The sequence below is a fragment of the Lepidochelys olivacea genome, assembly GCF_965140295.1.
Source record: "Lepidochelys olivacea isolate rLepOli2 genome assembly, chromosome: 3".
Classification (NCBI taxonomy): Eukaryota; Metazoa; Chordata; order Testudines; family Cheloniidae; genus Lepidochelys; species Lepidochelys olivacea.
In genome coordinates this window covers 126,644,442-126,661,906 of record NC_140413.1, presented here as the reverse complement: position 1 = coordinate 126,661,906, position 17,465 = coordinate 126,644,442, and the positions used below count along the sequence as shown (strand labels likewise).

Genomic DNA, 17,465 nt, shown 5'->3' with positions numbered 1-17,465 from the left:
TGAAATAAAAATTTGAAGGAGCCATTTTTTGGAGTTGGGACATCATTGACATTATAATTGGGTCGGGGATGAACCATGGTTTATAAAGGGCAACAGGTACAGCTGAATTGCTTGCACGGAGCAGGCATATGTGCCAGAGTGCGTGCCCTTGGAGCCCCTAGGGGACAATGATCTGGCACTTGTATGGGGCTTGTGAGAGAGGGTATGTGGTTGTGTTGCTTTGACTAAAGAGAGACTCACTAGCACCTGGCCTGCAAGGACTGTCCATATGCTTTGCTATTACATAGTTATTAGTAAAATTGCATTCTTCTGTTTCCCAGTGTACTAATGTATCTGTTCTCTTTGGAGAGGCCATTTTATTTGTTTTAAAGTGGCTGAAAATCAAGAGAAGCTTATTTTGACCTTTCTCAAATGATACTGTTGGCAGACAAATGAAATATTATATACTGAGATTTGAAAGTAAATGTGAATGTGTGGTGGGTGGAGCAGCACCAGCAGCAGGAGGACAGATGTGCCAATTTTGAAAGAACTTTTAAAAAAACGACTGTATATTGGATACTTTTGTGATCAGGTTTTTGTCAGAACCTCATTGAATAGGCAGTCCCATGACTTAGCTTCAGCATAAAGTGTTTCTCCAGGGGAGACTCAGATACAGTGTGTGAGAGAGTATCTTGAGGCATAGCTACACGATGCATTAGCGTGCACCAGTGGGGTGCAATTTCTAGCCTGCACCAGTATGCTATGCACTAACTGGCCCATGTGGACATACTAGCATGCTCTAAAAGTTCCTTTGTGTGCATTAACGTAGTCCCATTTCAAACAATACTACATTAATGCACACTAGGGAACTTTTAGTGTGCACCAGCTGGTGTCCACACAGATTAATTAACACAACGTGCTGTTGCAGGCTAGAATTTACACCCTGCTGGTGCACGCTAATGCACCTACACATGGAGTTATCCCTGAGTAACTATTCCTGGTTAATTCCATGTGTGGACGGTCTTATTCTGAAATAAGAATGTCCACATATGAAGTTAACTAGAAATAGTTAATCAGGGATAACTCCATGTGTAGACAAGACCTGATGTTGCCAATGTCATGGATTCCATGCAGAGATGCCTGATATCTTAAATGCAAGCTTGGGGAAGGTGAGACCCCTGTTAGCATATTTCTGAAGCATGGTCTACACTACACAGTTAGATCAACATAAGCTGCCTTGCGTCGACCTAGCTGTGAAATTGTCTTCCCTTAAATTTGGCTCTTGCTGATGTAAGTGGCTCTCTACATCGATTTAGGCTTTGTCTACACTACCACTTTTGTCGGTAAAACTTTTGTGAGTCAGGGATGTGAAAATAACACCTGCCTGACCGACATAAGTTTCTCCGGCAAAAGGGCTGATATGGACAGCTCTATGTCAGCAGGAGAGGCTCTCCTGTTGACATAGCTAATGCCGCTTATTGGGGGTGGTTTAATTATGCTGGCAGGAGAGCTCTCTCCCGCCAGCAAAGAGCGGCTACACGGGAGACCTTACAGCGGCACAGCGGTAGTGATAACACTGTGCCGCTGTAAAGTCTGTAGTGTAGACATAGTGTGGTAAGAGTCACAGCCAATGTAATTAGGTTGACACAGTGTCAGTGTAGACACTGTGTTGCTTATGTTGACTGTTAATGCTCCACAGTGACAATACAATTGATACAAGTGCTTCTAGTGAGGATGCACACTGCCAACACAAGGAGCAAAGCATACACACACACAAGTGATATAATGGCTGTATGCTGACATAAGTAGGTTGACATCATTTTGTAGCATAGACATAGCCTAGGAGCGTAGATAGGTGACCCAGGGGTGGGGGAGATTTACTGTGGTACTTAAGACAACCTAGTATTGAAAAAGGAAGGTTAGAATATTCATTCATACTTGTGAAAACATGGGATTATTTATGCACTAACAGTAGCTGACAAAGGCAGTTGACACAGTTGTCAGTGAGTTTCTAACTTAGGGTATGTCTACACTACGAAATTAGGTCGATTTTATAGAAGTCAATTTTTAGAAATCGAATTTATACAGTCGATTGCCTATGTCCACACTAAGCGCATTAAGTCGGCGGAGTGCGCCCTCACTACCGTGGCTAGCATCGACTTACGGAGCGGTGCACTGTGGGTAGCTATCCCACAGTTCCCGCAGTCTCTGCCACCCATTGGAATTCTGGGTTAAGCTCCCAATACCTGATGGGGCAAAAACATTGCCGCAGATGGTTTTGGGTATATGTCATCAGTCACCCCATCCTCTGTGAAAGCAACAGCAGACAATCGTTTTGCGCCTTTTTTCCATGCAGACGCCATACCACGGCAAGCATGGAGCCCGCTCAGCTCAGCTAACTGTCACCACTGCTGTTGTGTCCTGGATGCTGCTGTCAGCAGACGGTGCAATATGACTGCTAACTGTCATCATCCACTACTTCCACTGCAGCTCTGCTCTCCTGGTGCTATGAATCCATCTCACAGGTCCTCTCGTCATTCTGTATAAATATCTATTCTCATGACATCCGTCATCATCCACCACTTCTGCTGCAACTCTGCTCTCCTGCAGATGCCATACCAGGGCAAGCATGGAGCCCGCTCAGCTCACCGCTACTGTTGTGAGCATTGTAAACACCTCGCGCATTATCCTGGAGCATATGCAGAACCAGCTAAGAGACGCCAGCATGAGGACGATTTTGATGAGAACATGGACACAGACATTCCTGAAAGCATGGGCTCTGGCAATTGGGACATCATGGTGGCAGTGGGGCTGGTTGATACAGTGGAACACTGATTCTGGGCCTGGCAAACAAGCACAGACTGGTGGGACCACATAGTGTTGCAGGTATGGGATGATTCACAGTGGCTGCGAAACTTTTGCATGTGTAAGGCCACTTTCCTGGAACTCTGTGAGTTGCTTTCCCCTGTCCTGAAGTGCAGGAATACCAAGATGAGAGATGCCCTGACAGTTGAGAAGCGAGTGGCGATAGTCCTGTGGAAGCTTGCTACGCCTGACTGCTACCAGTCAGTCAGGAATCAATTTGGAATGGGCAAATCTACTGTGGGGGCTGCTGTGATCCAAGTAGCTAGTGCAATCATTGATGTTCTGTTATCAAGGGTAGTGACTCTGGGAAATGTGCAGGTCGTAGTGGATGGCTTTCCTGCAATGGGTTTCCCTAACTGTGGTGGGGCAATAGACGGAACGCATATCCCCATCTTGGCACTGAACCACCTTGGCAGCCAGTATGTAAACCGCAATGGTGCTGCAAGCACTCATGGATCACAAGGGACGTTTCACCAACATCAACGTGGGATGGCCGGGAAAGGTACATGACACTCGCATCTTTAGGAACTCCGGGCTGTTCGAGCAGCTGCAAGAAGAGACTTACTTCTCAGACCAGAAAATTACCACTGGGGATGTTGAAATGCCAATAGTTATCCTTGGGGACCCAGCCTACCCCTTGCTCCCATGGCTCATGAAGCCATACACAGGCAGCCTGGACAGTAGTAAGGAGCAATTCAACTATAGGCTGAGCAAGTGCAGAATGGTGGTAGAATGTGCCTTTGGACGTTTAAAAGCTCGCTGGCGCTGTTTGCTGACTAGGTCAGACCTCAGCACAACCAACATTCCCATTGTTATTGCTGCTTGCTGTGTGCTCCATAATATCTGTGAGAGTAAGGGGAAGACATTTATGGCGGAGTGGGAGGTTGAGGCAAATCGCCTGGCATCCGATTTTGAGCAGCCAGACACCATGGCAATTAGAGAGGACAGCAAGGCATGCTGTGCATCAGAGAGGCTTTGAAAACCAGTTTCATGACTGGCCAGGCTTCGGTGTGACAGTTGTGTGTATTTCTCCTTTATGCAAACCCACCCCCTTTGTTGATTTTAATGCCCTGTAAGCCAACCATCCTCCCACCTTCAAAATAAAGTAACTATAGTTTTGAAACCATGCATTCTTTCTTTATTAATTTTTTTTTTAAAAAGGGAGATAACTGACAAGGTAGCCCAGGTGGGGTGGGGAGGAGGGAAGGACAAGGCCACTTTGCTTATTGTAGTCACACTACAAATCAAACTGTTTGAATGACAGCCTTCCTGTTGCTTGGGCCATCCTCTGGAGTGGCTGAGGGCCCAGAGCCTTGCCCCTTTCATAATGAATCAAGCAATTCACAGCAGACGGCACATGTGCTTTAGGTACAAGGTCGCATTTTGCCTTTTATATTGAGTGCCTGCCGGTATGGTGACACATCACACACGGCTGGAATTCGATTTCCATGGAGCCATGGTAAGGCAAAGGGTAAGTGGGGTTGGCTTCTTACGCATAACATGTGAGAATGGTTTCAGACTGCAGCACCATCCTTTCCCATAGCAAGCAATGGGTTGGGTTTCACATTTAAAAGGAGGGGCTGCAGTTTTTGGGTGGATGTGCAGCACAAACCACCTCCCACCCCACCGCATGGCTATTCTCTGGGATGATCCTTTTTATCCAAGCACAAACAGCCCAGCATGAATGGGATCCTTTTACTGTTCCCTTACAAAAATTCCCCTATTTCAACCAAGTGACCATGAATGATATCACTCTCCTGAGGCTAACACAGAAAGATATAGACCGAATGTTGCTTGAATGCGACCAAAACCCAGGACCATTCGCTGCCATGCTTTGTGCTGCAATGATTCCAGAATACTTTGAGTACCTCCAGGAGAGCTTCATGGAGATGTCCCTGGAGGATTCCCGCTCCATCCCCAGACATGTGAACAGACTTTCTTCCAGTAGCTGTACTGGCCGCGAATGCATCCCAATTCTTCAGGGCAAATCAAACATTAAACACTATTGCTTTTAAACCCTGTACTGTAGTTACAAATGTGCACTCACCAGAAGTGCCTTCTCCAGCTTCAGGGTTGGGGATTCTGCCTTGGGAGGGTATTGGCTCCAAGGTGATGAAAAGGTCCTGGCTGCCAGGGAGAACGGATTCACTGCTTGCCTGCTGCGCATTCTGCTCCTCCTCCTCTTTCTCATCCACAAAATCCTCCTCCCTGTTGCATGAGACACCCCCCTTGCAGGTGTCCACAGACAGTAGTGGGGTAGTGGTAGGGTCCCCTCCTAGAATGCCATGTCGCTGATCGTAGAAGCGGCATGTATGGGGCTCTGACCCAGAGTGACCGTTTGCCTCCTTTGTCTTTTGGTAGGCTTGCCTCAGCTCCTTAATTTTCACGTGGCACTGCTGTGTGTCCCTATTGTAGCCTCTCTCCAATATGCCCTGTGAGATTTTGGCAAACATATTTGCATTTCTTCTTTTTGATCGGAGTTCTGCCTGCACAGATGCTTCTCCCCATTCAGCAATCAGAACTAGTGTCTCCCTTTTGGTCCATGCTGGAGCTCGTTTGTGATTCTGGGGTAACTGCATGGTCACCTGAGCTGCTGAGTTTGCCACACGGACCAAACAGGAAATGAAGTTCAAAAGTTCCCGGGGCTTTTCCTGCGTACCTGGCTAGTTCATCGGAGTTCAAAGCGCTGTACAGAGCGGTCACAATGGAGCACTCTGGGATAGCTCCCGGAGGCCAATACAGTTGATTTGCGTCTGCACTACCCCAAATTCGACCCAGCAAGGTCGATTTTAGTGCTACTCCCCTCGCCAGGAAGGAGTACAGTAGTCGATTTTAAGAGCCCTTTAAGTCGATGGAACGGGGTTGGTTGTGTGGACGCATTCATTTTAAAATCGACCTAACCCGACTAAATTCGACCTAATCCCGTAGTGTAGACGAGGCCTCAGTTTAGTAGCAGTCTGCAGCATGTTCAAGGCTGTTTAACTGGGACAGGTACTCAACCAGCAGAAACTAGGAAGGGATCTAGAAGAATTGCAATGATTTGTGTTGACAAGTCTTTTATTAGTGTGAACTCTCACTGTTCCATCTGAAACTGGCTGCCTGGTGATAACATTCTGCCTCATACGTGTCAAAGAGCATTTCTCAGCTCTGCAGGAAACTCTGAGAGCGGATCTGAGAAGTGAATTTTGGGAATGTAAGAACCATTATAAAAATGTGTTTTTTTTTATAATGTGTGTTAGGGCTGTTTCTTTGTCTCCCTGAACCTTGTGTTGTCATTTGCACTGGTGCAAAGTGAATGCAAAGTGGGTGTAAGCTGGTACTAAATCAGAACGATGGAAATAACTGCAGAAAGAGCAGGCTAAGCCTCTCTACACTGTCCCATGGTGAGGACTACAGGATGTTAACTGCAAAGAGCACCAAACAGTTGGGCTCTCACTGCTCTGTGTGGACACTGCTGGCATGAACTAAAAGGTATCTAGTTCACATTAACATAGTCCTCTCTGAAACAGGACTATAGTCACATTCCCACAGTCTGCACTGTGACTCAGTGCAGACAAGCCCTAACAGAGACTCAGGCCTTGTAACTGAGGACATTATAGATACACTGCAAAATGGATTCCCCTTTCCAATTTACTTTCAGTGTATTGACCCATATCATTTGATCAACATTTGGGACTTCTACTGTACTCCTTTGCCAAACAGCATTGTAACAGAGTATCTTGATCAGACATTCATTGATTATCTCAGCAATAAAGCTGACATTAAATGCCAAAGGGGCATGTAAAGGACTATAATAAGAAATTGCTTTTTCTAAAAGGTATCCTTGGCTTTGTCTGGCATATGACCTAAGACCCACACATTCAGTTGTGAAGGTATCACTAATGATGTGCTAGTTCTCAAGGACGTATCAGAGTGCTGCAGCTAACACCCGATAACACTGCTCACTCCAGTGCTGACACACTTTGGCTGCTGAGTGCAAAAATCTCCCCTGAAAGAGACCCTAAGCAAAAAGCAAGGAGCTGCGTTTACTCACAGGACTGTGCAGCAGGTAACATAAAAATCCAACCTCATCCAGGCTGCTCTTTTCCAGAAGACTAAACAGTATGATTGCTGCATTGTTCAACCTGTTTTCCTGTTTATTATTGGCCACCTCTTTTCTCTTCTCTTATAAATTCAACTTTCTTTTAGTTTGTTTTCAGCTTTCTTTCTTTTTAAAGTTTTCACACTTCTGTAGGCATCTTCCCTGCAAGGTGGAGGAATCTCACTACCCACTTGCACAAGCAAGCAGCATTCTCTTCTTGTCTGATGATGATTTTAATAATTGGAAGATCGGTGGCATAGAATCTATGATTCCCTGCATCTTGTGCAGTTATTTACACCAGTGTGAAGCATACTTGCTTTGCACTAACTTTGCACTGTTGTGAATTACTGTATAAGGTGAAGAGCAACAAAGAACTGGCCAGCACTGGCCTGACTTGTTGGTTGTAGGATTGACCCCTGTCAAATGTAATAGTTACTTTGATGTGGCCCTTAAAATAGTTTGGTTTTAGAGCAGCTTCTCTCTCAATGAAACATATCCTGCTAATTGTTTTCCTGTATTACTCTAAAAAGTATGAGTCTTTAATAGTGATTTCAGGGAAAAAATGAGCCTGTTTTGACTTTCCTCTTTGGCTAGTTGAGTGATCTGTCAGGTTTCCTGTCATCCATGAAGAGTCTCTCTCTCTATTGTGAACAAATTTATGGAAATATATTTGTATGTAAAACAAAATGAGATACTTAGCTCTCCAGCCTCCTAGGCAAGGTGTTTGTGGCATCATAATCCCCATTAGCCAGTGTTGTACCTCTTAAAATGGCATCAATGCTCTTGACTCAAATTATCCACATTTTACATATTGGCAGGAATGTTTTCTCACTAGAATGAAGTTAAAGCAAAACCATTATATATAATAAACTATGGCTATAGAAATGATTACTCAGAGATTGTCCTATTCTTGAACTTTATATAGGCAAGCTAAACATACACATTTAATGTAATGTAAATCTCACAGTTGACCATGAATATAAAACATTAATTTGACACAGAACTACTGGGTGTACATAGTTTTGGAGCCAATGTAAATACATCCCCACTTTTGTTTCAGCTCTGTTTGCATGAGGTGGTGGGCTTCTGAGGACAGAAAGCAGTTTATTGTTTGCAGAGTAAAATAGATGGCTAACATCTGGTACTAAGTCAGGGAGACTAATACACTGCACTCTCTCTTTGTTCAGCTGGCCTTGTGCTTAAACTGCCTGCCGTAGTAAGGATGTTTGTAGTTGTTTTATCTGTAGATAGAAGTCAGGACAGTAATCTTGTGACTTGACGAATTCGAAGAGAGAACCTAGAACTGTGAATTTACTTTACAAAATTAGTAACAATATAATTCCTAACCCTGCTTGTCATAGAAGACTCTCTTAAAAGTTCATAAAGTGTTCTCTCCCTAGTACCTCATTCTTTAGTCATAGCTTCATGTTTTAAGGCCTGAAGGGACCAGTAGATCATCTAGTCTGATCTCCTGTATATCACAGGCCATTACATTTCACTTTGTTACCCCTGTATTGAGCCCAATAACTTTTGTTAGGGGTTAGCCAATCTTCAGAAAGGCACCCGGTCTTGATCTAAGGACATCAAGGAAGGGAGAATCCACCGCTTCCCTTGCTAGTTTGTTCCAATGGTTAATCACCCTCATAGCCAATAATGTGTGCCTTATTTCCAGCTGGAATTTGTCTGGCTTCAGCTTCCAGCCATTGGTTCTTTGTAATGACTTTCTCCACTAGATTAAAGAGTCTTTTAGTACCTAGTTCCAGAGTAGCAGCCGTGTTAGTCTGTATTCGCAAAAAGAAAAGGAGTCCTTGTGGCACCTTAGAGACTAACAAATTTATGCATTCGATGAAGTGAGCTGTAGCTCACAAAAGCTTATGCTCAGATAAAATTGTTAGTCTCTACGGTGCCACAAGTACTCCTTTTCTTTTTAATACCTAGTATTTTCTCCCTATGAGAGTCCTTATACACTGTAATCAAGTGACTTCTTGCTCTTCTTTTGATAAACTAAACAAATTGAGCTCTGTAAGTATCTCACTAAGATACTTTTCGTTTTCTTCCATCCTGAAATAATTTTTGTGGCTCTTTTCTGCACCCTCTCCAATTTTTCAACATCCTTTTTGAAATGTGGACACCAGAACTGTACACAGCATTCCAGCATGTCTCTGCAATGCCATATACAGAGGTAAAATAACCTCCGTACTCACTGCACCCCTGTTTATACATCCAAGGATTGCACTGGCCCTTGTTGACACAGTGTTGTCCTGGGAGCTCATGTTGAGTTGTTTTTTTACTGTGACCCCTAAATTCTTTTCAGAGCCACTGCATTCCAGGATACAGTCCCTCATTCTATAGGTCCGGACTTCATTCCTTGCTCCTAGATGTATAACTTTGCATTTGGCTGTATTTGCTGTGTATGACCTCCCCGTCATCCTCATTACTCGCCACTTTGCCAATCTTTGTGTTATCTGCACTGTTATCAGCAGTAGTTTTTATATTTACTTCTAGATCACCAATGAAAATGTTGAATAGCATTAGACCTAGAACCAGTCCTTGTAGAACCCCGCGAGAAACACCTCTATTTGATTATGCTTCCCCATTGATGACTACTGTTTGAGATCTGTCAGTTAGACTGTTCTTGATCCATTTAAGATGTGCTGTATGGATACTGTATAGTGCTATTTTTTAATCTGAATGGTGTGTGATGCTAAATGAAATGCCTTACAGAAGTCTAAGTACATCTACTCAGATACTTTTATCAACTAAGCTTGTAATCTCCTCAAAGAATGAATTCAATTTTGTTTGCTAAGACCTAATTTTCCATGTTGACTGACATTAATTGTATTCCTATCCTTTAATTCTTTACATTAAGGTATTTCAGATAAGGGAGGGGTTGGCAAACTGGTTTGCACAAAACTCAATATTCTCTGATCCAAACTAAACCTTTTTTGTGCTTGAGGTTCACTCTTGCTATCTTTCTCATTTTTATGCACTTTTGTACCTCAAAAGTAGCTGAATTATAACAATGCTGTCTGAGATTTCCGGAATGTTCTTGTTTCGGCTGAGCTCAGCCAAAACAAGAAGTTCTGGAAATCTGAGACAGCACGGATAAAATTCATTTATTTTTGGGAGTTGAAGGTGGCAACCAACTGCACAACCATGAGCAGAACAGGTGAAGGAAATTGTAGCTAATGACACTGGGGAAAAACACCTACTCTTACCATGACATTTTTTTGTATCTTTAATGTTCACCTAGAACAAATAGAATTTTAGTTTTTAAGTTCTCTGCGCATTAATTGCATGGTACTTAATGTATCCACTTGGGAAGTATGAAAGACTGAGTTGACCAGACTCCACTTTGAACATGTGGGTCCAAGGAATCTTGGTGTTTCATTCTGGCTCTTAGCTCCTGAACCAGATTTCATCGATTATTATCATGTATTACTTGTCCACCTTTATGACAAAAATGAAAGTACTGATAAAGAATCCGTGTCATTTCCCAAATAGTGGGTAGTTTTTTGTATATTTAAGTAAGGCTATATACACTATGAGCTAGGGATGTGATTCCCTTGCTCGTGTGCGCATACTCATCCAGCTCTCATCGAGCTAGTGCGAGTATAAATAGCAGCATACCTGCGGGAGCACAGATAGTGGCAGCAAAGGTACAGTGAGTTGTGCCAAGTAAATACTCACTGGTTTCAGGTGGGTATTTACTTGGCACAGTTCAGCCATTCTTCTGCTGCTATTACGCATGCTACTGCAGCGACACTGTGTTCACGAGAAGGGGAAATACACCCCAAGCTCGTAGCATCGACGTAGCCTAATTGTGTTAATTTAGGACAGATTGTGCTGTCCATTATACCAGAGTTAATCCAGAACAAGTCCACTGAAATCAGTGCCATTACTCTGTGTTTTATGCTGGTGTATCTCAAATCCGAAGCGATTCCCAAAATATAAAATATCATGGTAGGGCTATTGAGTAGTCCTTTTCAGTACTCTTGACTCTTTCAAGCCAGATAGGGTTTTGCCTGAATAAGGAGCAAATAAAGACCTCTAAATCAGCACTGCTCTTTTTAAGGCACATTTCAAAATGGCACAGAAATGATGAATACACAAATCCACAATGAAGTAACCAACTGGGCATGAAAAGTAAGTGCCTAGCTATGAAGACCTACTGTTCTTGACTTTGCTTTTGCTATCTTACAGAGCTCAGCTTCTCCACCAGGATCAGTGTCCTGCCAACTTCCAGCTCATCATCCAAGTGAACACATGAAGGCCCAAGAAGAAAGTGAGCAAATATTTCCTAAGGTAGGTGAGAAAACCCTGGCCGTTGTTGCATCCTTTCAGTTGAATTTCTCAGCTTGCTAGTTAGTTCGTCAAGCCAAGGTGGAGTGTTGGGGATAAAGCGTTGGGGATAAAGGCCAATTCCTCCCCGACAGGAGTTCATTAGCTTCAGTGGAGTCACACGAGGGATAAATTGTGGCCCTTTGTGCTCATAGGTCAGCAGGTTGCTTTGTTTTCTCTGGAGCTGTGACTTTTGCTGTAAAAAGGAACATACACTGCAGTTCAGTATATCTCCAGCCTCTCTCCCTCCTGCCCCAGAACTGGCAATTGTTTTTCTTATGCTTTTTATTCTTACTGAATCATCACCAGAAATTCACCATTTTAGGTGTTTGTTCGTTTTTTCAATTCAGATGTCTCCAAACCATTTAAGTCAAGTTTTATGACTTCACCTGCACATTATTTGTATGTACATAAAATGCAAAGGAGGAAGTCCAGCCCTGTCCAGAGGGAAAGCCTAAGGCCTATTTGTCACTTAACCTCATTGGTGCATAGCCTTTGTGCAAGCTCTAGCATAGGGATGGGCTTCATTCAAGGATGGTGCTTCCCTGTTCCTCCAAACCCTCAAGTTACATTTTCCAGTTCTAATGACGTCTGATTAAATATATGGTATGTCGCATGTTAGGTGCTCTAAAAGGAGAGACACATAAATTAGATCCAAAAAGGCAGGTGTACCAATTATTTCTGCCTATGGAAAGAAGTAGTGCTTAGTTTGTTCTTTCCAGTCCTGCATTATACATTATTTTCCAGTAAACAGATGTTTGGATGAGACTGTGTCTGAAATTCATCTTTTCTTTCCATCTTCTCAGCCAAATTTCTCGTTATGTCTCACCTTGAGTTCTGCAACACCGTCCTCTCTGGTCCCCCAGATAACACGCATTTTCTTTCTTCAGTCCATACAAAATACAGCTGCTAAAATCTCCCTTGTGTGTTGATTGATCATGTCACTACCATCTTGGGAAAAATTCCTCCACTGGTTCCTCATCTGCTGTCACATCAGATTTAAGTGATTTTTGTCACCATCTTCAAAGCTCTACATAACTTTTCTCCTCTTTATGTATCCTTCATTGTTGGACTTTGGATTACCTTGCTCTGCCAGTGTTCTCACCCATTTGTTAGCTTCTCCCACAAATGCCTTTTTGCCTTTGTCCATATGGCATTGTACAACTTCCCTGAATTCATCCACAGAGCCCTGTCCACAGTTTTGGAGAGATTTAAAATTCCACTCCTGCTGCAGTGGGTTACAGTGAATCACGTTGACTTGTGTGAAAATCCCTGTTTGGGCCCATTCCCTTTGTCACCCTGTCTGTCCATCCTTAGATTGTGATGTTGGAACAGTGACATTCCCTTCTTGAATGTCTGGAAAACGATTAGCATTACCATAAACAGTGAATAAATACTACTCATAATAATCAGTGGCTGTCCAATAGATCCGTTTTTAAAAAATAGTATGTGATGTGTACAAAATGCAAACAACATTACAGTTTGGACTTTGCCTTTATGAAAAGGCAAAATCAAGCCACATTTCACAAGTGATGACAGCAGAATGGGAGCTGAAGCTCCAAAGAGGAAATCTATCTTGTCGCTTTTATTTTTCACGTATTTAACTACACTCTTATGTAGAGGATCAGCATCATTCAGGCTGACAGTGAGAAAACAGGGTGGAGAATCATGAGCATGGAGTAAGATCTAATTTTCTCAGTGTGTCTGAAAAGTCCTTGCTTTTTGGGTCTATCTGTACTGCAAAAGCAAAACAAAAAACCTGCAGAAGTGAGTCTCAGAGCCCATAACAACTGACTCATACTTACACTACAGACTAAAAACAGCTGTGTAAATGTTCCTGCTCGGGCCAAAACTGGGGCTCTGAGGCCCTCCCCACGCGCCAGATTTCAGAGCCCGCGCTCCAGCTTGAACCCAAACATCTACACTGCTGTTTTTAGCCCAATAGTGAGACTCATGAGCCTGATTCAGTTGACATGGGCTCTGAGCTTCGCTGCTGCAGGATATGAGTTGGGTTTTTTGACACATAGGTGTACCCTTTGTACAGTGTAGTCAATGTAGTCTGATGGTGTTTGGAGACAAGAAATCTTATGAGGAAGCAGATAAGATTATTTTTTCTACTATTTTGCAGAGATTCTTCCCTCTGTCATGATGTGTCCCACACTATTGCCAACCCCAAGCATTACAAAATCATGAAATGTTTAAATATATATATAATAAATATATGCTATTTAATATTGCTATTGATTTTATATTGAAGGCATTCAGATACTGTGGTGATGCATGGTAAACTCCTGAGATGCTCCCATGCTTAAATGAGCTTAAACTCACTGAGACCTCAGGAGTTTGGGGCTCTGGAGAACCTGATGTGGCAAACCAGTTCTGCCCTTTGTGTCTGTGCTACGTGAGCGCAGGGTTGGAACTTTTGTTAGCCAACCTATTTTATAATAGAATGAGAATAAATGCCTTAAGTGTTGGAAAAATGCCAAGGAATTGACAGAAATCAAATCTGATATTCAGTTACAAAGATACTTTTATTAAATCTGAATATACTCCCTATGAAAGAGTCCTACAGAGTTTAATAGTGAAGAAATCAATACAATTCTTTAGAAAGTACTCTGAAAAACCACAGAATTTGAGAAATGAGATCCTTTCCATAAAATCCGCTTATAGAATTGAATAGAGAATTATATGCCCCTATAGAATTCTACAGGCTTGTTTAAGAATTCTGTAGAACAGTTTTCATTTTCTGTTTGTCTCTGTTACGACACTTATGTGTCCCCCCATTCACATACTATGTGAGCACCTCAAAATCTTTAATGCCTCTGTCCTTACAACACCCATTGGATTGGGAAGTTCTGTTACGCCCATTTTACAGATGAGACACTGAAGCACAGAAAGACTAAGTGACCTGCCCAAGGTCACACAGGAAGTCTGTGGTGGAGCAGGGAACTGAACTCAGCGCTCCTGTGGCCTATACTAATGCCCTAACCATTGGACTATCCTTTGTCTCCCCTTCAGTTATTATTTTTACTGTGGTAGCATCCAGGCTTCACTAGTTGCTATCCAAACTCAGAAGAACAAAGTCCCTGCCCCAAAGAGCTTACGCTGTAGCACTTTTCAAACAAGTGTTTGGGAAAACATTTTTGACATGACCAAAAGAAGCCAGTTGTTATAACCAGGTGGCTGGTGTGTATAGAACAAAGTTTCCTGCCACTTGCTGGGTTTAAAAGTAGATTTTGTTTCTCACACTTTGCTGTTAAAATTTAGCCACTCAGACAGAAAAGGGGGATCATTATAGACTGCTGCAGAATGGGTAAATAAAGCTGAGTCTGGTGGTCAAGGGGACTGGCAAAAGCAATTACTCATGTGAGCACATTTTACTCTTCTGGTAGCTGAGAAACCAGTTTGGGATATTTCTCAGCAAGAATATATAAAGCCAACATTTTCTTCACTGTGTTCTCTCTTCTCCCTGTTCTTCCACCCCATACTGCAACGCCCAAAATAAATTCCATTCCTGACCTATTTCAGAGTAACAGCCGTGTTAGTCTGTATTCGCAAAAAGAAAAGGAGTACGTGTGGCACCTTAGAGACTAACCAATTTATTTGAGCATAAGCTTTCGTGAGCTGTAGCTGTAGCTCACGAAAGCTTATGCTCAAATAAATTGGTTAGTCTCTAAGGTGCCACAAGTACTCCTTTTCTTTATTCCTGACCTAGGCAGTTTTTGCTTGTTAGTTTAGACACAAGCCCATCTCTGTGGAGTCTTGGGAAGAACAAGATTTACTATAGAACCAGGCAGGAGGACTGAATGACGGTCCACACATAACTGGCAGAACAGAGGGATGTGTCCTTATATGAACAAAGATGAATAGCTTAGTTTTCTTTTTCTCCTTTACATTTCTGTTGTGAGAAGTTAAATATGGCCAGTTTGAAATGCTTAGTTATTGTAAGCCTCATGCCAGCTAGGAAATATAACTGGTGTTAACGCCTGCTTTCAGCAATAGGTGCAGCTGAACTGGTGCTGTAAATGGTTTTAATGCAAGTGTAGACAGGACCAAACTGTGTTTAGTACCATTTCAGAAAACATGGTGGATCTTCAAGGGTTGATCCTGAAGTGTCTACACTAGCGTTTTTTAAGAAGTCTCCTACCATTTCACTGTTAGCAGTGCTGCTCCAGTAGTACAAGGAGTGGTGGGAATGCTGGCATAGACAGGGCACTGGTGATTTGAAGTCGAGGAACTCTTTTATTATGCATTTGTGCAGCACCTTACACAATGGGGCTGATCCTAATTGTAGCCTCTAGAACTATTGTAAAACAAATAATAGCATAACACAGCATTGCTATTAGCAAGGCAGTGTAGGCACTGTGCTTCCTGACACTCAGCCAAGCACAAAAGATTTATGCATGCACTCAACTTTACTCACTGTGAGCAGTCCCAGGGGTCTCTGCAGGATCAGGACCCTACTTGTTAGTGGTAGGAGACACAGCTATGCTTTGGCTGATTGTTACCCCTACTTTAAATATGACTGACAAATTAATAAAAGCATTTGGGTTGGCAGTGTAGTAGTCAGGTGATTCAGGGTGGCTGTTTTGACATGATGTGGGTTACAGGTAATAGTAGCTTTTAAGCCAGTTTTATATTTAGGGGTGTACCTATCATCCTACAAAGAAAAAATAAAAAGTGAGGTAGGTTGTAGCAGCAGATTTGGAAGAATTGAAAAAGATTAAGCCGCACATCACTGCCAAGTCCAAAAGCCGTTCCCCCAGATCTTCAATGAATCATCTTATTTATTTATATATATTTATTCCATTTAAAAAAAACCTATCAAGTGCTTTGGGTCACGTACAAATATTATAAAATCTACAACTGCTTGGGCAAATGTTTTTTGTTTTGTTTATTTAACTTCCCAATCCCCTCAGAGAACAAATAAGCCTTGCAATGTGACTGGAAGGTCAGCGGAATCTTGAATACCAAGAAGTTTAGCTGTGGTCTTTTTTTAATTGTAGAGTCTGTGTGCGAGCACTCGTTTTTATTTTATTTCTAATGTAAAGGGATAAGCTGAAATCCTTTGATCAGGAAGAAAATGTCCCTTTGCTGTTGCTCAAATGAAGGCCAAATCCTAGTCCCACTGAAGTCAATGGAAAGCTTTTATTGATTGTAGTGGGATCAATCAATAATTCTGTTCCACAGAATTATATATTAATATATGTTCAAATCTATCATTTATTCTGCCTTCATAACAATAAAATATATCTTTACTGGTGGCTTGACAGTGTTCCTATCTCTGACTAAAGACCATATGGTGATGGCAAAAATATGCAGCTCTGGGGGCCAGGGACTGTCTTTTTGTTCTGTGTTTAAACAGCTTCTAGCACAATGGGTCCTGGTTCATGAGTAGGGCCCGTAGGTGAGATGGTAATACAAACAAATAACGTATGTATGTATGTATTTTAAAATTTCCCATCACCGCATTTAGGCCCTGATTGAGGAAAACATCCCTATTCAGGACTTCACTTGAACCTGCCATTTACTTTGAAGTGTGCTTAAATCCTGTTCACCTCAATGGCTAAATTTAAGCACATGCTTAAATGCTGTCCTGAATAAGGATTGACTTCATCATACATGTAAGTGCTTTTCTGAGTTGCAGCCTAACAAGGCAGACCTCCCCTCCCTCATTCTTTTAATCAAATTTTTCTTGGAGAGAGCAGGTCAGTTTTGACTGAGTTGATTTCCAGAAGAATTGTATTGGGTATCTGATGATGTGTTTGTTTGGGGACGCCCCAGTGTTGGAAAGATGTCTCTATTACCAGTTGTATGTGTGCTACATTTTGGAACTTGAAAATTATTTATTTATTTTTAGATTTATAAAGCACATCAGTCCTAAGTGAGATCAGAATCAGGACCTGTGTCTTTATTAGTGCCCTGTGCAGTGCCAAGTAGGCTGTCCTCATTTCATACAATTTTGGGAGCTATATCAATAAAAAAAAGTTACTTTTTAGATCTATAAATAGACAGATCCCTGCCTGGATAACATTACAGTCTAAGGTTTCAGACTAGCAGCCGGGTTAGTCTGTATTCGCAAAAAGAAAAGGAGGACTTGTAGCACCTTAGAGACTAACAAATTTGTTTGAGCATAAGCTTTCATGAGCTACAGCTCACTTCATCGGATACATTCAGACCAGCTGTAGCTCACGAAAGC

General features: G+C 42.3%; 1 protein-coding gene across 6 annotated transcripts in view; it reads left to right on the top strand.

Moving 5' to 3' along the window:
- Window positions 1-17,465, top strand: part of LOC311519028 (uncharacterized protein) — a 101,262-nt gene that overhangs the window by 64,193 nt on the left and 19,604 nt on the right. For all 6 annotated transcript variants that reach the window (XM_084625183.1, XM_084625179.1, XM_084625182.1 and 3 more), the window contains one exon: window positions 11,129-11,230. In XM_084625183.1, coding sequence (XP_084481309.1) covers window positions 11,129-11,230 — 102 coding nt within the window. The remainder of the gene's footprint in view (window positions 1-11,128; window positions 11,231-17,465) is intronic.